Source organism: Melospiza melodia, chromosome 13 (genome assembly GCF_035770615.1).
Source record: "Melospiza melodia melodia isolate bMelMel2 chromosome 13, bMelMel2.pri, whole genome shotgun sequence".
In the NCBI taxonomy this organism is placed as follows: Eukaryota; Metazoa; Chordata; class Aves; order Passeriformes; family Passerellidae; genus Melospiza; species Melospiza melodia.
Window position 1 is genome coordinate 20,615,824 of NC_086206.1, and position 25,568 is coordinate 20,641,391.

Here is a 25,568-nt window from a genome sequence, read left to right on the forward strand (position 1 = left end):
GAGCAGGACCCCCAGCCCGCACCCTGGGGTGTGCAGGAAGGGGCAGGCACAGCTGGGATGGAGCGGGCAGAGAGGAGCTTGGCGTGGGCACACGTGTGTGCACCATGCACAGCCTCAGCTGACAGGGATGTGCGTGTGTGTGAGCACCAACACGTGTGCACAGCACCCCTCAGCAGACAGGGATGGATTCCTGCGTGTGCACTCACACACGTGTGCACCAGGGATGGATTCCTGCGTGTGCACTCACACACGTGTGCACCAGGGATGGATTCCACGTATGTGCACTCACATATGTGTGCACAGCACCCCTCGGCAGACAGGGATGGATTCCTGTGTGTGCACTCACACACGTGTGCACCAGGGATGGATTCCTGCGTGTGCACTCACACACGTGTGCACCAGGGATGGATTCCTGTGTGTGCACTCACACACGTGTGCACCAGGGATGGATTCCTGTGTGTGCACTCACACACGTGTGCACCAGGGATGGATTAAACGTATGTGCACTCACATATGTGTGCACAGCACCCCTCAGCAGACAGGGATGGATTCCTGTGTGTGCACTCACACACGTGTGCACCAGGGATGGATTAAACGTATGTGCACTCACATATGTGTGCACAGCACCCCTCGGCAGACAGGGATGGATTCCTGTGTGTGCACTCACACACGTGTGCACCAGGGATGGATTAAACGTATGTGCACTCACATATGTGTGCACAGCACCCCTCGGCAGACAGGGATGGATTCCTGTGTGTGCACTCACACACGTGTGCACCAGGGATGGATTAAACGTATGTGCACTCACATATGTGTGCACAGCACCCCTCAGCAGACAGGGATGGATTCCTGTGTGTGCACTCACACACGTGTGCACCAGGGATGGATTCAACGTATGTGCACTCACATATGTGTGCACAGCACCCCTTGGCAGACAGGGATGGATTTCTGCATGTGTACTCACACACGTGTGCACCAGGGATGGATTCCTGCGTGTGCACTCACACACGTGTGCACCAGGGATGGATTCCACGTATGTGCACTCACATATGTGTGCACAGCACCCCTCGGCAGACAGGGATGGATTTCTGCATGTGTACTCACACACGTGTGCACCAGGGATGGATTCCTGTGTGTGCACTCACACACGTGTGCACCAGGGATGGATTCCTGCGTGTGCACTCACACACGTGTGCACCAGGGATGGATTCCTGCGTGTGCACTCACACACGTGTGCACCAGGGATGGATTCCTGCGTGTGCACTCACAGCCTCTCCCTTGCAGCACAGGATGCGCGCCCACCTCACCTCTGCAGGAGGACACACAGCCTCGGTGACCCGCCATGTGTCACAACCCATGGACAACCCCCACACCACCTGAGCACCCCCAGGCACCCAGGACAGCCCCAGGGGGCCGTGCCCACCCCAGGGATGCGTGGTGAGGCCATGGGCGGGCTGGCACGCCGGGCTGGAGGCAGCCCCGGCCGGGCAGAGCGCGCCGGCGCGGCGTGCCAGTGCCTGCACAGCCCCGGCGGGCAGCGCTCCAGCCATGCCTGCTGTTCCTGGGCTCCGTTCCTCTCCAAGAGCCTCCAGCCCCGGGGTAGTGCCAGACTGACAGCCTGGAGGCTATTTATTCGCAGGCAGAGGCAGCGGGAGCTGCTGGCGGATGCAGCCGCCTTTGTCCTACAGGGAAGTTTGCTCCCTGCCTCCTGCCTGGCCCCCGTCTCCCCTGGTTTTCCACCTCCACACCCCGATGCACCATCCAAACACAGGGAGGCATTTGGGGGAGTTCCCAGCCCGGGTTTCCCAGCCCTGATACCTAAAGGACTCGCCACAAGGCCCTGGCACACAGGGACACCGGGCAGCTGCCATGCTCCCCCTGCCCCAGCAGCCCTCAGCATCACCCAGTCAGGCCAAGGCGCTGGAGGTGGCACCCCAAAGGCGGTGGCGGTAGGAGGAGGGTGGGCACCCACCCCTACCCAGCCATACCCACCCCTGGGCTTTGCTCCTTGGCACGGTGCCCGCCGGGGTGGGGGGCACCTCCGAAGCGCGGCCCCCTCGGCCGTTACCAGGAGAATCGCTGGCAGCCGGCGCTGGCACGGGGACAAGCCTGGGAGAGAGGTGGCCCCCCAACACCTCGGGGAAGGGAACAATCCCTGGGCATTTCTTTTTTGGCAGGCCCCGGGTGCCCCCCCCCTCTGAACCCCCCCTCCTCGTCCTCCTCCCGCGCTCGGGCGCGGGGACACAATTAAATCAGTGTTCTGCTAACAATCTGCCGGCTAATAAGACATTTTCCTCCCTCTCCCTCCTCCCCCCCACTCCACCCCAATCCGTGTGTGATGGGAGCGCTTTGATATGAGAGTGGACTCTAATGGGTTCGGTGTAAGGGAGCCTTAATTTATTACGTGCCTGTAATTGATGTTTGTATAAAGTAGCTCTTACAGCTCCTCAGAGTGGGAGATGAAAAGCAATCAGTCAGCCATTTGCCTCCAAAGGAAGGAGAGAGAAGACAGACAGCGAGAAAGAACCAGACATACTCATCAAGCCTGGAGAAAAACCCAGAAAACGAGGGAACAAACAAAATCACCCCTGCGCAGCCTCACCAGCGGCTCTGGGTGCCGCCAGCATCCCTGGGTACCACCACCAGCATCTCTGGATATCTCTGCCAGCATCCCTGGGTATCAGCATCAACATCCTTGGGTAGTGCTGCCAGCCTCCCTGGGTACCACTGCCAGCACCCTTGGGTATTAATGCAAGCATCTCGGGGTAGTGCTGTCAGCATCCCTGGGTACCAACACCAGCATCCCTGGGTACCACTGCCAGCATCCGTGGGTACCAACATCAGCATCCCTGGGTGCTGCTGGCAGTCCCTGACTGCCACCAAGAGCATCCCTGGGTATCACTGCCAGCATCCCTGGGTACCACAATCCCGGGTACCTCACCACCCCAGCATTCCCAGGGCAGGATCCCAGTGGGAATGCCGGGGGTGGGGGCCATGGCAGGGCAGGATGGGGCCCCCTCCCATGGCAGCCAGGGCTGATTAGGCTGCAGCAGCCGGTGCTGAGCTGCTCTAATGACGGCGGGCGCTGGGGAGTCACGTGCCGCCCAGCGCCGGCTGGGGAGCCGTACGTCACCGGCCCCGGCAAAAAATCGGTGCTAAATTGAATCAATCCATCTTGGAAATGGCTCTTGTCAGCCAGTGTCAGGGAGAGCGTCTGCAGGAGAGGGATCAGGCGGGGGCAGGCCGGCGAGGGCCAGGCGGGCGGCACACACTGCCCGGTGTCTGCTGACCCCCACGTATGTTGGATATGGGAGGTCCTCCTGCTGAAAGGGGGGGGCAGAGCAGGATGGGATCCTCGTCACCCATCCAGAAGACTGCGTGCCTCAGTTTCCCCACACTCCGTGCCCCTCTATCTGCTGAAGGAGGGCAGCTCCACATCAGGTAAAACCCCAGGAGGGTTGGAGACCTCCCCGGTGCCCACGTGCACCACAACCCCGTGCCCAGGGCAGAGCATGCCAAGCTGGGAAGGACAATTCTGCACCAGGGAGACAAAGACGCCGGCACTTGACACAAATATAGATGGATCCTCGGAGTACGGACCCTGCAGCCTGGCAAATTAAAACGTAGCGCGAAAGGGGGGACGGAAACAGCCCCGGTGATTGATTTTCCATCCAGACATTCAAACCAACCGAATATGTCACCCAGACAAGCCCTAGGAAAGCGGCGGCAAGCCCAGATTTATCCTCTGCTTGGACCAGAGACCATCCATCCCTATCCAACCCTGGGAAATGGCTTCACGCCCCTGCCTCCCCATCACGGTGCCCATCCCACGGCCCGGCCAGCAGGTGGGATGGGCACCACGATGGGAAGATGGGGCACAGGAGCCGTCACCGTGCCAGGAAAGAGGATCCAGGCACAGGGACTCATACCCAGGCTGCTAACGAAGGCAATTAGAGGGGAAAGCATCCCTCGCACCGCTTCTCCTAATTAAGAACCATCCAATTCCCCAACCCGCCTGTTCCCCGGCTCCGGTACAGCCTGTTATTTACCTGCAGCTAATAGGTTGGGCGCAGCTAATGATAGTCTTGTATCAAATGGCTGGATCTTGGCTTCTGACAGCTTTAAAGACCCGTCTCGGGGACACGAGGGTTTCTAATTACGGGGTTCGTCACGGGAAGGCTGGGTTCAACGCCAGTCACTCTCCCCGGGTGACATTTCTGCCCGGATTGGAAATCTAAACACAGCCCAGCCAGTTAAGGTTAAAAATACGGCGCTTGACAAGACAAGGGATCATAATTTGGGTCACCGCCGGGTTTAATTAATTGGAATGGAGCAATCAAAGAACAGCGTGCGGTAATTACAGCCCCGGTTGGGGCAGGGCTGGGGGAGGCGGGTGAAGGGACGGGGGGGATGCTCCCCACCGTGGGGACGGGCAGGGAGGCATCGCCCTCGCCCCGGGGTGCGGGCAGGCATCGCGTGCAAGGAGCAGGCAGGGCAGGCGGGGAGACGCCAAGGGAGCGGGCTGGGAGCTCCCGAGCACGCCATTGCCAGCGGATCACACAGGGACCCCAGCCCCACAGGGACCCCAGCCAGGCAAAGCGGGCTCCATCCCCACTGTCCCCGTCCCCACAGTGCCACGCGGCTGCAGCCCCGGCTCCCAGGCAGCACCGCGGCTCTGCCGAGTGATTTATTCTCACCAATTACCAGGGCACTTTTCCCTTCGCCAGGACCACGTTTAATTGATTGGAACCTATTGAAAACAAATTAACCGGCACCGGGGCGCGGGGACCTGTTTATGGCTCCTCCATGGGGCAGCAGGGAGGACACGTGAGGGGCTCTGACACGTGGGTGATGCACGGTGGGACCAGGGGAGGAAGGTGGGACAATCCAAATATCCCCCTAAACATCCCCAGTGCTGCTCACTGGCTCTTCTGCTACGGTTAATGCTGGTGTGCAAGAGGAAACTGAGGCACGGAGCAGCATGGAGCTCACACCCTGGCACTTCCTTGCTGGAAAAGCTCCCTGTGGCACGGACAGGACCAAAACGTTCCTGCCCACCGCGGTGCCCCGGAGGAGGGATGCTCACGACGGTGACCCCATTAAGCGAAACCAGCTAGCATTAATTTGACCCCATCCGCCGCGCGCTAATCAGCTGTAACCGTGGCACCCAGCTCAATCCAAATTGATTTACCGAGGCTGGAAATGGATACAAATGTGATTAAAGGCTTTTTATTTTCCATAGATCCTCTCTAAAATGATTTAAATCAATTGCTACGTGCAGGGTCCTCTTCCTCCTCCCCGGCCGACCCCGCGGCGCCGCGCTGTCGGCCGGGGCGGGTGGGGAACAACACCCCACTTTCCACACCTGCCCCATAAACCCCCCCAGAGGGGAGCAGCACCCCGATTTGCCCGTGTGACCCACGCACACCCCTCGCTGGACCCCTCACATCCTCCGTGGGCGGGATGCCGGCGCGCCGGGCGGCCCTGGCGAGCGATCAAAGCCCATTAGGCTGAGCGCCGATGCGCGCCCGTTGTTCGTCAATTATTCAAACAATAATTGCACCCTTATTTAAAGTCTAGTCTTGCGTGCGCAGCACTGCAGGCTGCCAAGGCCCACGTTAGATTTACACCCCCGGCGCGCTCCCGCCGCCAATTAATTAAGCAAACACATTCCTCCGCACGCTCTCAGGTGTGCAACCTGCCCGGCTCAGGTTCAGCCCCGCAGCACTGACACATCCCCACCTGGGCGAGGGGTCACAGCCCCTGGGGGGCCCTATCAGGGCTCCCTGGTTTTAGGATTTCCCCTAAGGATGGCTGCTCTCACCCTGCTCCAAAGCTGATTAAAGATTAAGCGGTCCACTCATCTGCCTCTCCATAATTTTTCCAAATTTGGGGGGAAAAAAAGCAAAGGGGAGGGGGTTGACATTAGCAGCCATTGTTAGGGGCCCCCCTGGTCCCCAGCAGTCCCTAACAAGGGGGGAGGCTGGGAGTGACAGTCACCAAGAGGTCAATTCATTCATCTGGCCATGTTATTACAAGTCCAAATTTATTGTCACCGGGCCACATTAGCGCTGGCACGGAGGACGCGAGGTTGCACCCCTACTGAATAAGCAGATAAATGAAAGACATCTGGAGAGCAGAATGAAGGGGCAGATTATTAATGCTGAAATTTAGAAGCCAAGGTCTAAGCCACGAATCCATCAGCGCAACCAGTTATGTCCAATAAATTAGGAGAGATAAGGATTGAAGGATGGTATATTAAAGGCAACATTCATTTCTGAACTGGCACGAGGGCTTGCAGGCATCCTGCCTCCGCAGGGTTAACCCTTGGTGGGCAGGGATGTGGAATGTGGGATGTGGCAGAGCTGGGGAGGCCGGTGGTCCCTGCACAGAGCACACCCTGCCACCAGCTGCCTGACTTGGGGCTGTCACCGTGCTCACAATGGGGTGGGAAGGAGGGTGCACCCCAATGGAATGGGCACTACGATGGAGGTGCAAGGTGACAATGCAGAGGCTGGCAGGGGAGCACAGGGCATCCCATCCCCACTGGGCAGGGAGCACTGGGGTCCCCAGCCCATCGATCCTCCCCAATTAAGGGAGGCCTGGGGGTCTGCGTGGCTCCTCACAGCATCTGCGACCTCTGTCCCTGGGCTGGGGTTCAGCTGGCCCTGACGGGTCTTTGGGGACTCATTGCCATGGGGGACAGGTAAGGACTGAGGGGACGGAGCCTGTCTGGCCACCCCTGCCCCAGGCCAGACAGCTGCCACCAGGAATTGTCCCCCTATTCCTCCTCCTTTGGCTGCCTCCCACCAACAGCCCCCATCCCACCCCACAGGTCCCCACCACACCAGAACCTCCAGGTTGCGCCAGCCTCAGTTTCCCTAACAGCATCACAACAGGATCTGGCTACCTGAGAACACTTCAGATGTGAGGCTGCAGCCTGGCACCTCCAGGACACATTATACCTGGGGAAAGCAAGGGAACACAGCAGGCCAGGGACTCATGACCTCCTCAGAGGCACAGCCCTGGGGACAAGTGAGCACCTCCATGTCATGATGCCAGGAAGGAGAAAAATCAGCATTTTTTGCTCCCAAGTTTGGCTGGGTGACTGCTCAGCAGTGAGGCCACTCACCTGTGTCTCCCCTTGGCACCCCACAAGTGGCATTTAGGAGGAGAGGTGTGCTAAGATGGGGAAATGATGGCGAAACAGGGAGTCCCCTGCTGCTGGTCCCTCATGGCCCAGCAGCAAAGGGAGGTAGGGCAGGAAGGCACACAGGGCCCCCACAACACCAACTGAGCCCCCTGCCCAGCCCCAAGCCCTCCCAGCACCCGCACAGCTCCAGCCTCCCCAGTTTCGGCCTTCCCAGTGCTCCCGCCAGTTCCAGCGTCTCTCCCCCTCCCCACAGTGGCTCCCGAGCAAATTTCAACCAGCCTCATCTGGCATCTGAGGGATTTGGGATTTGTTTAAGCTCTTTTCACCCGCCGGACTTTAATCGGCGCGTTTGCCTGACCTCCAGCCCCGGCGCAACCCCGGCCGTGCCGGCGCTGCCGCCTGAGGGTCCCGGCTCGGGGCGATTCCCAGCGCCACAGCCCGGGGCTGCCCCCAGGATAGCTGGGATTAGCTATCAAATAACTTTGCATTTAAACCCTTTTTAACAGGGCTGCAGGTCGGCGGGGCAAGGGCAGAGGTTAAGCCTGGCCGCGGCCGGGCGCTGACCCCGCGGCCGGGGACGCCGGAGAGGGGACGGGGCGGCACATGGGGCCTGGGGGTGTGGGACCCTCGCCCCGGCCATGCCACCCACCCACCTCCCCTTGCACGGTGGGGCCAGGGAGGGGACGGCTCGTGGGGACATCACAGTGTCCCCACAGGAAGGGGTGTCCCCACAGGAGGGGTGTCCCCACAGCCCCAGCCTCGCCACCCCCGTCACTTACTGAGGCTCTGCAGCAAAGACGACCAGCTCTTCATCTCCAGCATGGCGAGGGTCCCGTGCCCCCCTGCCCAGGCTGGCGCTCAGGCTGCTGGGGGGGCCCAGGAGCGGTCCCACACCCCGGCAGAGGGAGGCACGGCCCCGGTGCTGAGCCGCCGGCGGGTGACAGCGACCATTTTATTGCCTTTTAACTCTGCCCGCGTGGCTCCGGCGCGCTCATCCTCCCCCTCCCCGCCGCCCAGGCTGGTCCTGAGTTGGGGAGCTTTGCTTTTCCCTCCCTTCCCTCCTCCTCCCTCCTTGCACTTGATAGCAGCCTTGTCAAGCCCGCCGAGCTGTGCTGACCCCTGCCCTGGCGCTGCTAATTAAGGCGGCACAGTGACAGCCCCAGTGCCTCGCCAGAGCGCCGCGGCACGGCTGCTCCTAATTGGAGATGCTTTTGAGCTCTCAAAAACCACCCAGTTGGGGCTGGGGGATCCTAGGGGGGTCCTGCACCCATGCCAGGGGGTGGTGCTGCAGGGGGAAGCATCCTGGATATTGAGATCCCAGAAATTAGTGAGAGGCTGATGTAAAATTGGATAAAAAGACCGTGAAGTCAGGAGGAAAGTGGGACTGGGATGGATGAAGGTGAGCAATTCCCTCAGGAACGTCCCCTGCATGAGGGGCACCTCATGCTGGGGCCTCCCGAGGTATTTTTGGGGGGTGAGGAGTGAGGGCAGCGGGCATGGCAGGGAGCCAGGACACGGGGCTGTATCTCCCTGCAGCAGAGCAGGGGCTGGCAGGGGTATCAGCCGGGACACCTGGCTCCTGTCGCTGTCCCTACCCCTCTGCTGAGAGCCTGAACACCCTGGGGAGCTCCAAGGGGCACGCCAGCACGCACCCAGCCCCGGGGCCGTGTCCCCTGGGCCGTGCCAGCAGCCTGACGGATCCATTGTGTCCCATTGTGTCGTGACAGACGAGCTGCTTTATCACAGCGAGGCAGCCAGCGCCAGCCGTCAGGCTGACCCCGCCGGCGGGCTGAGGAGAAACAGAAGAGGGCTTGTATCATCCGGGGGTCAGAGGGCACGCAGGCAGCCAGCCCCCCCTGCAATCCCAAATTCCTGGCATGCACGCCCGGGCAGGCAGCTGCGTGCGGCCCCGGAGCTGCAGGTGGGGGCTGGCAGGGTGTGGGGACAGACACCCCCCTCCCAGCACCCCCAGTGCCTGTGCTGCCATCCCCTTGTAACGTGGGGCTGTGCCCTGAAACTGTCCCCGAGCTGTGGTGTCCTGTCCCATCCCTGAAATGGTGTCCCCAGCTGCCCCATCCCACTGCAGAAGCTGCCACCACCAAGGGACACAGACTGACCCCACAACCACCCCAGTGTCTCCCAAGCCAAACCAGGGGGTCACCACTTTTCCCATGGCACCCCAAAATTCAGTGTCACCTCCATGTCAGGGCTCTAGTGGGATGGGCAGGGTGGGATGGCAACTGCAGCCATGACTCACATGGAATTAATTGGAAATCACATCCCCAAGGCTGGAGCGATGTCCCAGCACAGTGAGATGGGGATGTTCGGTAGGACCCCACTCCCTGCTCCCAGCAGCAGGAGTTTTGGGCAAGGACTAAGCAATGCTGCTCCCCCCAAAACTGTTCCCAAGACTCACATCCCTCTGGGATCAATCCCACTGGGCTGACATCCCTGGCATCAGGCACAGCCAAGCTGTGGGGGCATGACGGTGCCAACCACCTGGGTCAGAGCGTGTCTTTGCCCCCTCACCCTGGCACTGGGGGGCTGTGTGGGCCAGTGGGGAGTAAATCCCCCCTGGAACCTCTCTGAGCTCCCCATGCCTTCCTCCCCTCCCTTCCAGCAGCCTTTGTGCCGCTGCCGAGCCGGCACCTCCGGGGTGGATGCATTAAGGCAGCACAAAGCAGAGCCGAGAGGCATTTCGGGTGCAATTTTCCCTGCTCCATTATTGACAAACAAGCTGCTTTGTGCAGGTGATGCCGAGGGCAGCGCAGCAGCTGGGACACTGTGCCACACTGTGCCATGCTGTGCCACGCCGTGCCAGCTGGACAGCCCCACTCCTGCCCCACAGCCAGCCACGCTGCCCTCCCATCCAGATCCATGTCACTCCTGAAAACCAAGGGGGAAGGAAGAGGCAGGGGGAGCGCTCTGGGATGAGCAGTGGTGCCCAGGCAGGCACTGGCATCGCTGCCGGGCAGCCCCTTTCCCCCGGCCGGGGCGGATGGGCACAGCGTGCGGCGAGTCTGTCGTTAGCGCCGTGCCAAACCCAAAGTGGCTGCTTCGGAACGGCAATCCAATAAAAGTGCTACTTGTCTATTTATCATCCTCAGGGCTTTTTATCACAGTGCAGATGGCTGCTACCTTCGCAAGGCACAGCAGTGTGCTGGCACGCGCCCGCCGCACAGAAGCTCGGGCGCCGCGGAGTCTGTGCGTACACCTGCGAGGAGCCGGCGGCCGCCTGCTCCAGAGAAGCCGGCCGGGAGCCGGGCAGCGCCGCCTGCCAGCGCCACAGCACCCCAGGACACGCCAGCTCCCCGCCTGGGTGGTGTTTGCACCGGGCACTGGCACCAGGGATGGGCATTGGAGCGGGGTACATGCGCTGGGGATGTCCAGCGGGTGTTGGCACTGATCATTTGCACAAGGTGTTTGCATGGCACATTTGCATCAGGGTTGGGCGCTGGGCATTGGCACTGGGCATTCCTCATCCCTGGGAGTGTTTAAGACCAGGTTGAACAGGGCTTGGAGCAACATGGTCCAGTGTAAGGTGTCCCTGCCCACAGCAGGGGGTTCAAACAAAGAGATCTTTAAAGTCTCTTCCAACTCAAACCATTCCACGATTCCATGATCTGCACCAGGGATGTTCACGAGGTGTTGGCACAGGGCTGTTGCAGCGGGCACGCTCACTGGGCACTGGCAGCGGGCATTTGCACTGGGGGTTACTAGCGGGCGTTCCACTGGGCACCCGCAGCCTGTCATTACCTGGCTGGGCAGGCTGTGGGCAGCGGCAGCAGCGGGCACAGGGCGGTGGGTGGGAGCCGCTGGAGCAGGTGATTAAAGCTGTATTAAGTGTCTGTCTGCGCGCGGGAGAAAACACACCTAATTATCCACCGGGAGGGAGGAGCGGCCCCGATCGCAATCGCGTAATGAAGTGGAACGCAGGGCCAGGCCTGGCGCGGGCGGTAATTAAAAGGCAGCAAAGCCAGAATTGCAACGGTGGCAGGCAGCGGGCAGGGTCCCAACCCAGAGCCTCTGATTTCCATGGGAATCCCTCCTCAGGGAGCCCACTCATATCCCCACCCCAGCACATTACCTCATGCACCACGGCCTCAAGCCCCACCTGGTTGTGCCAAATCCCCCTGCACGGCCCAACACCGGCGCACTCCAGCAAAGCCACCCGGGTGCCAGGACGCGGTGCCAGTGCCCCTGCCCTGCCCGCGGGCGCCGGGCAGGCACCGCCGTGGCACCGTTGCATGGGCGTCGAGCGCGGCCCGCTGCGCAGAGGCGATGCCGGGACACGGAGGGCCGGCGCCGGGGGAGCAGGCGGCGGCGAGGCGGCAGGGGCGGCCGGGCCCCACCTTTCTCTTGCAGCCGAGCCAAAGCCGCCAACCCACGCCAGCGCTCCCCGAGCGGGTCCGGCGGGTCAGGAGCGCCCCGGGGAGACGCCGTGTCGCCCTGCCTGTGCCCGGCGTCCGCAGCACCGCTGCAGGGACCCCACGCCCGCGCCTCGCCCCCGGCCCGGCTGCCCCAGCCGGTTGGGAAGCGGCCGGGCTTGCCCGGGAATGCCGCTTGCATCAGCCCCGGCCTGGCTGGCACCGCTGGCAGGCGGGGACGTGCAGCGCCGGCAGGCAGCACGGCGGGGTCAGGCCCTGGAGAGGCGCAGCGGGGTTAGGGCATCCCTGGCGACAGCACAGGGATGCCCACATCCTTGGGGTGGTGGCACAGGGGACACTCAGAGGGGCAGTGACCACCCATATCATCTCCCTGTCATTCCAACTACGGTGCAGGACTCACAGCCTCATCCATGGCACGGTGACAACCTCCACTACAACGTGTGGCACGGTGGCAGGCAGCGAGGACACAGGAAGACATCCCCTCCTTCTCCTCACCCTGCCTTTTTCTCCTTCTAATGTTTTTTTTCCTCCAAGCTCTCCAGAACAAAGTACACACTCTACCTCTTCAAACCCACCACCATCTGTCCGTCCGTCTGAGCGCCGCAGCCCCGCCGCTCCGAGCGGCCGCCTCCGAGCAGATGGTGACAGGGGAAGGACAAGCCGCTGCCACACAGGGCCTCGACGGCGGCGGGTCACAGCGGCTCCATCGGCCCTGACCTCCTCATCCTCCCCGGCACGGTAATTACCCAGCAAACAGCCCGCACCGGGTCATTGTGCCGGACACCAACAAAGGGCGGCCGACGGCGGGACCTCCCGACCCCTGCCAGCCCCTGGCGACCCCGCCACCCCTACCCTCCGCCAAAAGAGCAATAAATCAAAGAGATGGGACAGGGACAGGCTGGCAGGCAGGGAAGGGGATGGGGACTCGCTCCCCACCAGCACCTGGGTGATGAGCCCTGGCTGCTCCACAGCCCCCCTGGATTAGTGAGGCCATGCAAAGCATGGTTGCCATCCCCCTCCCCGGCAGAGGGGACAAGTCCCTGCTGCCCTCGGGGACACACGCAGGCTGTGCGTGCTCCCAGGCTGAGCGCAGAGGAGCGAGGGATGCTTCCTCCCCCTCCAGCCTCCGGTCACAGCCAGTTAATGGGGAATTTCATGGGTGCGGCACAGCGGAGCGCGGCCGGGAACATGCCGGAGCCATCTGCTCGCAGGACCTGGGGCTGTCGAGCCGCCCTGACCTCGGCAAGGCAAACAATTTGCAGGAGCAGATGTCGCAGCCTCCCTTCCCCGTGGGGCTGAGGGTGTGTCACCCCCCCGGGCTTGGCACCCCCACAAACCCCCTGGCACCTCGGGGTGGTCCCTTGCATTGAGCTGGGGGCACAACCAGAGAGCAAAGGCACATTGCAGAGACCCGGGAATCTCACTGCAGGAGTGACACCCCCCAAAACATGGGGCCTTTGGGAATCTGGGCATAGAGGATGATTCCTGCTCCCTCCTGGCACCCCGGGCACCACAGTCAGGTGCCACCTCACAGGCTGTCACCCCCCTGTGCCCGCTGGCATGGATTCAGAGAGCTGGCTGTGCCCACAGAGCTCATACCCTGCAACCCTCCTGCCACGGCGGCGGCATGCCAGGCACAAAGGTGCCTGGCTCTGTCAGCACCCGCAGGTAGCACAGCATGGCACGGGGGTAAAGGTGCAGGTGTGGCTGCTCCGGCAGCAGATGCCAGCCGGATCCAGGCTGGTTTCCCGCAGGTCCCCGGGAGTGGCTAGCACCGGTGTCTTTCGGACTGATTAAAATTCATTCTGCATGATTTAGGACCTAATCTCGGTGAAACTCCACAGCGCTTTATTAATAGCGCATTAGTGGATAATTCATGCGTTCGGATGAAAAATCAGCCCGTGTTATTCTCCGGGAGGGGGGGGCACGCTGGGGGGGGACACGGGCACGGGGAGGGGGGCACCCCAGTCACCCAGCCTCCCGCACCTCCCCGCCGCCGCCGCATCCCGGCGAGGCAGCAGCCCTTCTGACAACTGCCACCACTCATTAATCTTGACGAGTTTTCTGCTGAATATTCTTCCACAGGCTTTCAAACCGTTCACTAATTGCAATTAATCACTTACCGAAACAGATGTCAGGAACAATGGAATTGGGAAGTCTGGAGGCTTGATAAAGCTGTCAGAGGAGCGCGCTCGTGTGGCAGCGGGTGCCAAAAGGCGCTGGCAACACCTTCCCCTAGCCATGTGCTGGGGGGACCCGGTGACCCCGTCCTGCCCGCGCGGCATCTGTCCACCCTGGAGAGGGAAAACGCACAGAGAGGGGGCACAGGGGGGCTCTGTGTCCCCGCCAGCGCGTGGCATGGGGATGTGAGATGTGGTTTTTGGTGGTGGGAGTGGCACACCTGCAGGGAATACCACGGATGCCATCAGCACAGCTTCACCCTGACACCGGGGCAGGCTGGGGCTCTGCTCTCCATCAGGAAAGCCGCACGGAGCCCCAGCGGGGCGTCACGTCCGCCGTGCCTCGCGCAGGCGACGGCACGTTCCCCGTCCCTGCCAGACGCCGCTTTAGCACCAGCAGGGATCCAACAGCCTTCCCCGGCAGGCGCGCCACGCTGTTTACCCATCACACATGAAAGGTGCCGAGCTGACAGCTCCAGGGATGGGAGAGAGCTCCCGGAGACACTGATGGGGCCAAGGTGCCCAAGCGCCTTCGCCTCCTGCCCTTGGAGACCCCAAGGGCCACCCCACAGGTGACCCCAGCAAAGGGCAGCCCCCGGGCTTCTGTTCCCCTGCAGCTTTACCAGCAGCAGCTCTGCACACCCCCACACCTCAGCTGCTCCCCCAGCTTGAAGACATCCTTTGGGAACAAGGTGGGGACAGGCTGGGAGAGGGAACACTTTCCCAGTCCCCCACGAGGCAGAGGATGCTGCACAGCCCGAGGCCACCAAGCGCAATTAGCCCCGAGTCCCCCAACCACTGTGGGGACACTGCTGTGGGGACACCCATACCTCCCCAGCAGGCAGAGCCCAGGGGATTGGAGCATCCTCGCGTGAGCCCAGCCCGGGGCTCGCGACCGGCGCGGCCTCGACACATGTTACGATAAATATTCCGCACAGACACCGTTCCATATGTATGATCCGGTGGGGTGATGATTTTTCTACTGATCACTGGAAGTGACAGCTGTGCGGAGAGCAGGAGAAACAAAGGCACCGACTGCTCTCCCCGTTACACTCTGCTAGCGACATGATGGTGTGACACGGAGCCGCAGCATCTGGTGGCACCGGGACTGGCAACCGGGACGGGACGCCTGTTAGCGCCCGCCACAAAGGGGTGGCCACAGGGGTGGGGTGGAAATAAGGATGGGGTGGCAGAGGATCTTTATTTCCAATAGGGTGGAAATAAAGATGGAGCGTCAATGGGGACAAGGTGACAATAAGGATAGGGTGGCAATGATCATGGGAATGAGGTGACCATAGGAGGAGGGTGGAAATAAGGACAGAGTAGCAATGGTGGCCATGGAGATGGAGTGGAAATATGGATGGGGTGGCAATGGGGATGGGGTGGTGAAGGAAACAGGGTGGAAATAAAGATGGAGAGTCAATGGACAAGGTGACAATAAGGATAGGGTGGCAGTGATCATGGGAATGAGGTGACGGTAGGATAAGAGTAGAAATAAGGATGAAGTGGCAGTGGGGAATGGGCAGCCATGGAGATGGAGTGGAAATATGGATGGGGTGGCAATGGGGACAGGAATAGACACAGGTTAGCAATGGGTGCTGGGTAGCAATGAAGATGGGACAGCAATGAGTATGAGGTGAAAAGAAGGATGGGGTGGCAACATGGTGACAATGGGAATGGGGTAGCAGAGGGTGACAATGGCAATGGAGTGGCCATGGCCATAGGATGGAAATAAGGATGGAGTGGCAATGGCAACAGGGTGGCAATGGGGACAGGATGGCAACGGGAATGGGGTGGAAATATGGAAAAGCATCAGGGTGGATGGGACGTCAATGGGAGTAGGGCAGAAATAAGGATGGGGTGGCCATGGGGGTGGCTCCCATCAGCCCCCTCATGCCCCACACTAGCAGCCAGCCCCTCCATCCTGCCCTCCTGCCACCGCAGTGCCCGGCCCAGGCAGGGTCAATATTTGCATTTGATTTGCAAGCGTTTCCTCCCCCCAGATAACGGCAGGGCTGCCACAGGTACAGCAGGGAGAACGCTGGGCTGGGTTAATTATTAGTGAACATGCAAATTCCCCCTCCACGAGATAACAATAAACACCGTGATTTCAGTGAGATAAACAGGGCTTTAAATTTCCAGCAGCCTTTACTGGTGTAAAAATAAGCGTCCCTTATTTATTTAGCTCCTTTGAGAAACCACATCAGTCCCCAAACACAGTCTTTTACTGTCAAGCTACAGTAGAAGCCTTTATAGGCGGCGAAGATCCTGACAGCTACCCCTAGCACAACCATCTTTTATTCATGCTCATAATATAAACTGTATTGCCTCAGAAACAAAAGGATTTAACTCGCTGCTGGCCGGGTGGCAGCGGCCAAGCCGAGGTCCCTGCTGGGGGCACGTGGTTGGGATGGCTTTGCTCTGACATCCCACATCTCTTCATCCCTCAGGATGCCTCCTCCTAGGGGCAGCGCTGAGACAGACCCCTGCTCTGATGCATCAGCATATCCAGGGATAAAATAAGCCAAAATAACAATCTCCCCCCAACCTGGAGCCATTAGGCAAAGCCTCCGTGCTCTGCGGTTCCGAATCCCACCCTGCCTGCACACACGCAGGAAGAGCAGCGGTTACAAGAGTGGTTCGTATTTAATAATGCAATTTATATTCCACTCTCAACATAAACTATTGTAAAGGCACACTAATGTAAAAATACATCTGGCTTGTCAATAGTTTATCTTCTGGATCTGCATCTAAATCCCTGGGCATTCTTGACTTATGGCTGCACCAGTGTCTAATGAATAAAAAGGTGCAAATTATAGGCCTTGCTTTAATGCTCATCATAAAATTAGATGATAGTTGCAAAAGCTGCATTCTCCTGCCCACAGTGCAGCAATGGTAAGCTATAAATAAAGTGTATTTAATGTATCCCAGCGCTGCGCAGAGCCAGGAAACAGTATGTTACTGCACAGCCTTCAATGGATCCGCCACCAGTTCAATGAAGTGATAACTGATCCATCATGTGAATTTATGTTAACTGTCTGCTCGCAAAGTCACGGCCCCAGCACTGTAAATAGCCCACAATCCTTCCAGCCCAGCCTGCCTGCCAATAAACCTGTCACCGGCAGCCTGGGAGCAGCCACCTTAGGACACCGCAGACAAACCATTACAGCTTGGGTTTCCTCCTGGTTTTCCCATTGCTGCCGTGCCTTGGTTTGCCCACAGCACAGCACCCCCCTCCTCGGGGCTTCCCAGCCCCGTGAGATGCTTTTCCACCTCCCTGGAGCTGTCACATCAGGGATGCAGGAAGCCCAGATGGGATCTGGGGGGCTGGCGGGGCCGTGGGTGGGATGGCTCCTCTCCTGTGCTGGTGACAGGCAAATGATGGGAAGGGGGGGACAGGATGGAAGTGGAGCCCCTCCAGTTCCTGCTGCAGGGCGGGATGCAGAGGCAGGAGGGATGGTGGGAACAACTGACTGGATGGGGACAGAAATGTAATTGCATCATGACTGGAAAGCATCCTCCTCTGGCAAAGATGTGTGTCCCAGGGAAGGAGACATCCCTGGGAGGAAGTTCCCGGGAAAATGTGGTCACCAGGAAGGAGATGTTCCTAAAAATGTGGTCCCCAGGGAGGAGACATTCTCAGGAAGATGCTCTCAAGATGACTTTGGGAAGGAGGTGTCCTTGGGAAAATGTCATCCCCTGGAATGAAACATCCACAGCAAAGATGTCCCTGGTAAGGTGTCCCAGGGAAGATGATGTCCTGGGGAAGGACACATCCCCAGGCAGAGCATGACCCTGAGAAAATGTGGTCCGTGGGAAGGAGATGTCTTTGGGAAGGAGATGTCTTTGGGAAGGAGATGTGCTCAGGAAGAAGATATCCCTGCAAGGAGATGTCCCCAGCAAGGGGACATCGCTGGGAAGGTGTCATCCACAGGGAAGAAGATGTCCCTGGGAAGATATCATCTCCTGGAAGGAGGCATCCCCCACAAAGATGTCCCTGGGAAGGTGTCTTCCACAGGGAGTTGTCCCTGGGAAGAAGATGTCCCTGGGAAGATATCATCTCCTGGAAGGAGGCATCCCCCACAAGGATGTCCCTGGGAAGGTGTCATCCACAGGGAGGCGTCTCTGGAAAAGTGTCAGGAAGAAGATGTCCCTGGGAAGATGTGACACTCAGGAGGGAGATGTGTCTGAGAAGATGTCTCCAGCATGACACAGTCCTGAGGAAGGTGCTCCCAGGAAGCAGACATATTTGGGAAGGAGATGTCCCCAGGAAGGAGACATCCCAGGGAAGATGCCATCCCCTGCAAGGTGACCTCCCTGGCATGGGTGTCCTGGGGCAGGCGTCACCTGCAGGGATGTGTCACTGGGAAGAAGATGTCCTTAGGATGGAGGTATCTCCCCTCAAACAGCCCAAACCCATGGAGCCCCAGCAGTGAGAGACACAGTGATCCTTGGGGACCAAGGTGGCACCCGGAAGGACAAGGGGACACCGTGCCCACAGGAAGCAGCACTTGCCACCACCCATCCCTCATTAACGCGGTGCTGAGCAGCCCCTAATAATAGCAACAGTAAATTCTCCTACCCAATTCGGGTCCATTTCTATAAATAATGTAGAATCTTTTTATTTACTGACAGGTTGTAAAAGTATCAGTGAGAATAATGTGAAATCAGGAGCTGCTGAATAATTCATGGCAGCAGCTCTGCTCTCCCCGTCCCCGCGCTCCCCTGGCCCCGGCGTTTACACGACAGCACCTTGTGCCTGGGTTTATCTCATAAAAACCAGGACTAACGACCTGGCACTAATTCTTTATCAACAGGGACTTTTACAGCGAGGGGAGGAGGAAGGAAATAGAAAGAAATAAAAATAACCCCGGGCGCACTCTATAAAAAATGCATGGGCCCATGTCCTCGCCTCTGCACGGAGCCAGCCATCCCCAGCTCCTCCCACCTGCAACTCCCCACAGACCCCACAGCCTCTCCAAAAATTAATATTAATTATAAGCACCCACAGCCCCACACTGGCATCATCCTGTCATAGCAAGCGCAGGAAGAGTGGCACAACCCTGCTGGGACACGGGGACACCTGCACGACCCATGGGAACTGCAGGAGGACTGATGGAGAGACTGGCAGGGCCCATGGGGACAATGGCAGGAGCTGTGGGGATGATGACAGGACCCGTGGGAATGATGGTAGGACCCACGGGGACACCAGTAAGGCCCCTGGGGATGATGGCAGGAGCCATGGGAACACCAGCAAAGCCCACAGGGATGGTGGCAGGACTCAGGGGCATGGTGACAGACCCATGGGGATGGTGACAGAACCCATGGGGACAATGGCATGACCTGTGGGGATGATGACAAGACCCATGGGAATGATGGTAGGACACTTGGGGACACCAGTAAGACCCATGGGGATGGTGGCAGGAGCCATGGGAACACCAGCAAAGCCCACAGGGATGGTGGCAGGACTCAGGGGCACGGCGACAGACCCATGGGGATGGTGACAGGACCCAAAAGGATGGTGATAGGACCCATAGGGATGGTGACAGGACCCATGGGAGCACTGCCAGGGCCCACAGGGGTAATGGCAGAACCCATGGGGACAATGGCAGGATGCTTCCTGTCCCCATGCCACCCTCAAGGCTGCCAGCCTGGGACACCAAACCCCTGCTGGGGGCAGATGGGTTAAATTTGGGCAGAAAAAGCTGATCAGTGGGGCAGCTAATCCCTGTAACAACCTGATCGGTGTCCCTCATCCCTCCTGCCACCTCAGAGGGCGATGGGGACAGTGGGGACCCCCCTACAGCTGCCCCCATCCCCTCCCCAGAACAATACCTACCCGCCGCTGTTTTGATGTGCAGCACAAAGCCGGGAGAGCTTTCCATGTAACATGATAAAAGCAAGTCCCCAGCCAGCACAATTATTTGATAATTCTCCCTTAACACCCATCAAATTAAAGCAATGTCCAAGGGCTGCCTGAAGTGGCACTGATAGGTATTAAACTTTAATGAGATTTAATGGCACTGCCCTACTTTTTAAGCGCTCGGGCCTACATTTATGAACATTTAATTTCCCGGGCCCTGACCTCTTTTTTTTTTTTTTCCCCCCTTTTCCCCACGGCCCCCCCTGCCTGCCTGGGAGCACAGCTGGATTCTGTTAGCTCTGGCAGCCGCCCCGACCCGGCATGCTCGGGATGCTCGGCCAGCCCTGAGCCCTTGGAAATCTCCAGGCATTGCAGGGTGAGATCTTGACTCCTGCAGGGAGCTGAGCAGGGAGGGGGAAAAGCCAGGGGAGATGCAGATGTGATTCACCAGCAGCAAACACAGCCAAATTTATGGAATGGCTTAATTAATTTGCTCTTGGGATGAAATGACACTGCGGGTCCGAGTGGTTGGAGAGGCTTCATCCTGCTGCAATGAAAAATAAGTGTGCCCCCACTGCAAACCCACAGTGCCAGGGCAAATCTGGGGGCTGAGACCCCTCAACGCCCCCAGGGACAGAGCACAGCCCACTGATCCAGTTTATTGCTGCCCTCTAGTGAGTGTGGGACAGCCCAGGCCTGCTGTCACTTGTCCCCCTGGCCACTTGGCCACCTAGCATGCTGTGTCTCAAGTGGGGACAGCTGATGAGATGCTCAGAGCCCTGACAGACAGGGTACCAGGGGGATACCAGGGAGCATCACCTCAGCACCCCAAAATCCCATCAATGCAGCTGCAAGACGGGCACAGACTGGCACCAGTGACACCAGGCATCACCTCCTGCCCCATGGCGTGGCTGGGACAGGTTTGATGGGGCTTGGAGCAACCTGGACTAGCGGAAGGTCTCCCCCGTGGCAGGGGGTTGGGATGAGAGGAGCTTTGAGGTCACTCCCAACTCAAACTACCCTGTGATTCTATCCCTGGTGGGACACAGGATGCAGCATTTCCCTACCAACCATGAAGAGGGGCTGCTGGCATGGGTGACCACTCATGGCATGAGGGTTAGAGAAACTGAGGCACACAGCAAGGCAGGCAGGCTTCTGAGCTGGAAATGTCCCTCTCCCGCCTTCCCAACACCCACCTCAACTGCAGGGAGCCCAGCAGCAGGAATGCAAAGGCAGGGCAATAAAAGGGAGCGTTATCAAGCGCCAGCAGAGCTGACAGCTCAGGGAGGAGAGCAGGGAGGGAGGGAAAGGAACAGAAAGGCAAAAAAAAAAAAACAAAAAAAAAGCAACCCCACCCTTAACCCCGAGATCACTTATCATTCAGGCTGCATCACGCATCCAGAAAGTGCAGACACAAAAATGTAATGTCATAACATTCGCAGTTCAATAACCTTTGCTTCACGAGACGGCTTGAACTGTCAGAGGAGCTGGAAGGTAAATATTTCAGCGCCCAGGCACTGAATGCAAAGGCGTGGGGAGGGGGTCGGCCTCGGCTTCCCCAGCTCGCCTCGACACGTTCAAATATCCCCCGCCATAAATCGCGGCCGGCGCTGGGGAAAGGCCGTGGCGCGGATAAAATACGAGCAGATATAAAGCCAGACACCTTTATTGTTCGGCAAAGTCTTCCAACAAGTTATGAACCCGCAGCTTGACCCTAACCCATCATCTTGTTATACAGCGGAAACAAAGGCAGCGCCGGGAGCCGGGGCTGCAGCGGGGCAGGATGCGGGTGGGAAGGAGGAAAACCCAGCCTGCCTCCTCCACGGGGGATGGTGGGGTGTAATTCATCCCTAAACCCCACATCCACCACGCTGCAGGCTGCCTGTGGGGAGCAGACCCCGCGTCAGCCCCTTGCAAGGAGCCTCCCTGCCAGCTTCAAGGGTACAGAGTTCCCTTGGCCGGGGTTAACGGGAGCAGGACCCAGCAAACACGGGTTAACCAGCGCTGCCATGCGGGCAGGAGGAAGGAGATTGCACAGCCAAGAACCAACGGCTGTGGGGGTTGGCAAACCAGCGGGGGATCCAAAGGGGAGCACAGAGATTTCCCAATGGGGGAAAAAATCCCCTAACAGGACTGGCAAGGTGCTGGCAGCACGGCTGTGCATGCTAAGGGACAGCACGGCACAGTGGGCAGTGACCTGGTGTCCAAGCATGGCACAGCACGGCGGGCAACAGCAGTGCCAAGCAGCTCGCACATCCCATCCCCTGCATGGCATGGCACAGCACGGTGGGCAACAGCAGCGCCGAGCAGGAGGTGATGCCTTGTGTCGCTGGTGCCAGTCTGTGCCCATCGAGCAGCTTGCACATGCCATCCCCTGCATGGCACACGCTGCAGGGACCTCCCCGCTCCAACTGCGCGGCACAGCTGGGGACAAGCAGAGCCACCTGCCTGCAGCTGGGCCGGCTCTGCCACGGCGCGCCCCAAACGCTGGGGGAGCAGCAGGGGAATCGGGACACCCCAGCGCCAGGCAGGGAGGGCATCAAAGGGGGCACGGCCGCGGTGAGGAACAGTTAAACGGCCCCCGCCCGCACGGGGCGTGCGGCAACAGGCACCATCACACCCTGCCCAAACACCTGCTACCGCCGCGCTGGCACGGGGCGAGCGCCCGCGGCGGGCACGGAGCGGCAGCGGCAGCGGGGAGCACGCCAGGGCCCGCAGCGAGGAGCGGCATGTCTGCGCTTGGCAGCACAACAGAGAGCAGGTGACAAGCGCGCCGGCGGTCGCTTTATTACAGGAAGCGAGCACGCAAGCATCTGACGCCGCGCTGCCCGGAGAGAAAATAAAACACCCCCCTCTCCCCTGCTATTAGCAATCCCTCTGCGGGCGCGGGAGAAGGGCCCCCCGGATGCGGAGGGTGGGTGCCCTGCTGCAAAATGATGGCCCGGTGGCATCACGGCTCAGCCTTCTCCCCTCTGCATCACTCCCAAGGGAGTAAAATTATGTGTGTGTGTGTGTGCACAAACATTTTTCCTCGGCAAACACTCCCCGAGACAACAAAATCAGCCGCCCCTGCGCCCGTTCCCGCGCCGCCCCGCTCCTCTGACCCAGCAATTAGAGGCAGGCATTAATATTTAAATATTGCCAGCTCGGGAGAAAGGAAATCAAATAAAACACGCCAGCGTGCCGGCAGCACATCCAGCTCCTGCTCCATCGCCTCAAAGAGGGTGCACGGCGGCGGGGGGGTGCTGTGCCACACTGCTGGGGACACCACGCTGCTGGGGACACCAGGGTATTGATGCCACAAGGGGAACCCCTTTGCTGGGCCAAATCGGGGTGAGCAAGGAGACAGCGAGCAAATGGTGGGCAAGCAGCAGTGATGTTGTTTCCTGCTCAGCTGGGGGGTTTCAAAGGAACCCCCACCCCACACTGTCCATGTTTTGGGGTTCCCGCTCCCTGCCAGCCACAAAGCAGCCGCCTGCAGGGTGTTGGGGACACGCACATCCAGGCTGTACCCCCCCTCCGGGAGTCACCCCCCCCCCCGGTGCCGCGGGTGCTCGGAGGCGGCGCTGGCCCAGCAAAGAGGATTTACTGCTCAACGCAAGGGGCTTTAGAGGCAATAACTTTCCCTCCTCTTGACTTAAATGGATTTGAAACTTCAAAAAGGATCGGGGGGGCAGGCTGCCAAGCGGCCGCCCCCAAGGGCTGACCCCGCAGGGGCTGGGGGGGCCGGGGGGGGGCCGTGAGCCCAGCCAGGGCCAACGGCCGTGGCAGATAAGGGCTGGGGGGGCCCAGAAGGGCCCGAGATAAGGCGGCCGCCGTTACAGCGCGGGAGCTCTGCGGCGCTTCCTCCCGCCCCGCGGTGCAACCGCCCGCGGGCACCGGGGTGCTGCGGTGGGGGGACACGGAGGGGACACGGGGCAGCCGGGGCATGGAGCACGAGGCACGGAAAGGGCCGGTTCAAGGGCAATCCCCCTGGCAGCCTGCCCGGGCAGCCGCCGCAGGCCAAGCTCTGTCCCAGCTGCTCCTTCTGGGGGCTCGGCGGGGCTGCCCCACAGCCCCTCAGGGTACCCAGCGCCCCACAGGTGGGTGAGGCACCCCAGCATTTCCAGCACACGGTGATGTCCCCACTGGGCTGTGATGGCAGAGGCCATCTGCTGCTGCCCACAGTAAGGCCAGGCCTCACACCCTGAGCTGGTGGCAGTGCCAGGGCTCCGGGACAGAGGTGTGACCCATGGCACCGTGCCCTGATATGGGGGAGACCACCGCCACCTCCCACACGGCTGGCACAGGCACAAACCCCCCCAGGAACAGCCCCTCCAGGCCTCAGCCTCCCACGGGCCAGACAGCAGGCTGAGGGAGAGGGCTGCCAACAAACAGAGGAGCAGTGATTAAAACTAACCCCCCCTCCTCAAGCTGCCCCCCAACCTGCACCCCTGTCCCGGCCGCTGGCGTGCCAGCAAGGAATAAACTGTCCTGCGTCCTTCGGCACCCCCCCTGTGCCCCCCGGCAGCCTGGCCCCCCGCCAAAGCCACCATCTCCCCGCTGCAGCTCCCTGCCCTGCAGCCAGCACCGGCCAGAACAGGCCCCGTGTGTGCACACAGCAGCTCAGCCCCGCGGGACGTGCAGGCACACGCACCCCGTGTGCCCCCAGCCAGGGGTCAGCACGCAGAGATTCACACCCACGGTTGTGCAACGCTCACACTCACACACACACACACACACACACACACACACAGGGACACACGTGTGTTCAGTGTGCTCACAGCCAGCCCCCCCTGCACGCTGAGCCCCAGCCGTGGCTGGCCAGCCCCGTGGCACTCCCCGGCGGGTTACACAAACAGGGCGCACACGCAGCCGGGCGCACGCTCGCCTCGCTCACACCCACAAACCACACGGGCTCACCCCGGTGCTGCCGGCGCACGCGCGCCCTTGCAGGAAGAGGCGCTGGCTTCCCGCTGCCTTTTCCCTCCATTAACTCCCTCCCTGGATCTGGATCCTGCTCGTGGCCCAGCTCTGTGCCCCCAGCCACGGGAGGAGGATGAGGATGGGGATGAAGAGAGCGGGGCACTCGTCCCTGCTGCTCCAAGCGCTGGCAGTGGGGGCTTGCCCAAGGCTTGGGGACAGATGCCACCAATGGGGCACTGGATTGACAGATGCCACCCACCCGTTGGGGACTGGCACCCATGCCACCATGCAAAGCAGACACAGGGCACGGTGAGCTGCCAGCCCCAGGGCGAAGGGCACGGCAGGCAGCACAGGCAGGGCTGGAAGAGCCAGGACAGAGCAGGGCAATAAAGGCGGAGGCAGGCGAGACGCCGGGGCCGCGGCATCACCCTGGCACAGGGTGCGGTGCCCGAGCTCCCCGCGTCCCGCTCAGTCAGCAACACGGTCCCTGCCCAGCTCCAGAGGTCCTGGGAGTCCAGAAATATTGGTGGGTAAACTGAGGCACGGCCCCACGCTGCACCCTGTGCGCCCGCATGGAGAGATGGGCAGGCAGCAAGGCAAGGAGAAGGGTCAAGGTCAGGGCCACTCCGTGCCCTGCCAGCCATGGGAAATGACCCCAAGGGTCTCTCTGGAATGTGGGTCATGGGGACTGAGCACCTCAGTTGGCCCCAGACCCTGAGGCCACTGAACCCAGAGGGTCCCATCTCCTCACAACATTCCCCAGCTGGATCCCCAACTCCAAAGCAACCTCCATTTCCCACACCATGGGGTCCCCCAAGGCCAGGGTGACCTCTGTCCACAACATCACAGGGTACCTGAAGCTCGGGCTGACCTCTGTCCCCCCATGATGGGGTACCCCGCCACCAGGGTGATCTCCACTCCTCACACAGTAAAGGCCTCCAAGCCAAAGGCTACTTCCATCCTCCAGGCCACAGGGTCCCCCTGCCTCAGGGTGACCTCCACCCCCCAAACAACAGTGACCCCCGAAGCTCAGGGTGACCACCACCCTCTGTGTCATGGGATCCCCCAACTCTGGGGTG

At 60.3% G+C, this 25,568-nt stretch overlaps 1 protein-coding gene across 6 annotated transcripts in view; it reads right to left on the minus strand.

Annotated features, from left to right (window-relative positions):
- The window catches only part of GSE1 (Gse1 coiled-coil protein), a 105,262-nt gene that overhangs the window by 38,504 nt on the left and 41,190 nt on the right, over positions 1 to 25,568 (minus strand). The window contains exon 1 of one of the 6 annotated variants that reach the window (XM_063168145.1): positions 7,933 to 7,997. The exons of the other annotated variants lie outside the window; for them this stretch is intronic. Within the exon in view, the coding sequence (XP_063024215.1) occupies positions 7,933 to 7,975 (43 nt within the window). The 5' untranslated portion in view covers positions 7,976 to 7,997. Of the gene's footprint in view, positions 1 to 7,932; positions 7,998 to 25,568 lie in introns of those variants that run through there. 6 annotated transcript variants of the gene reach the window in all.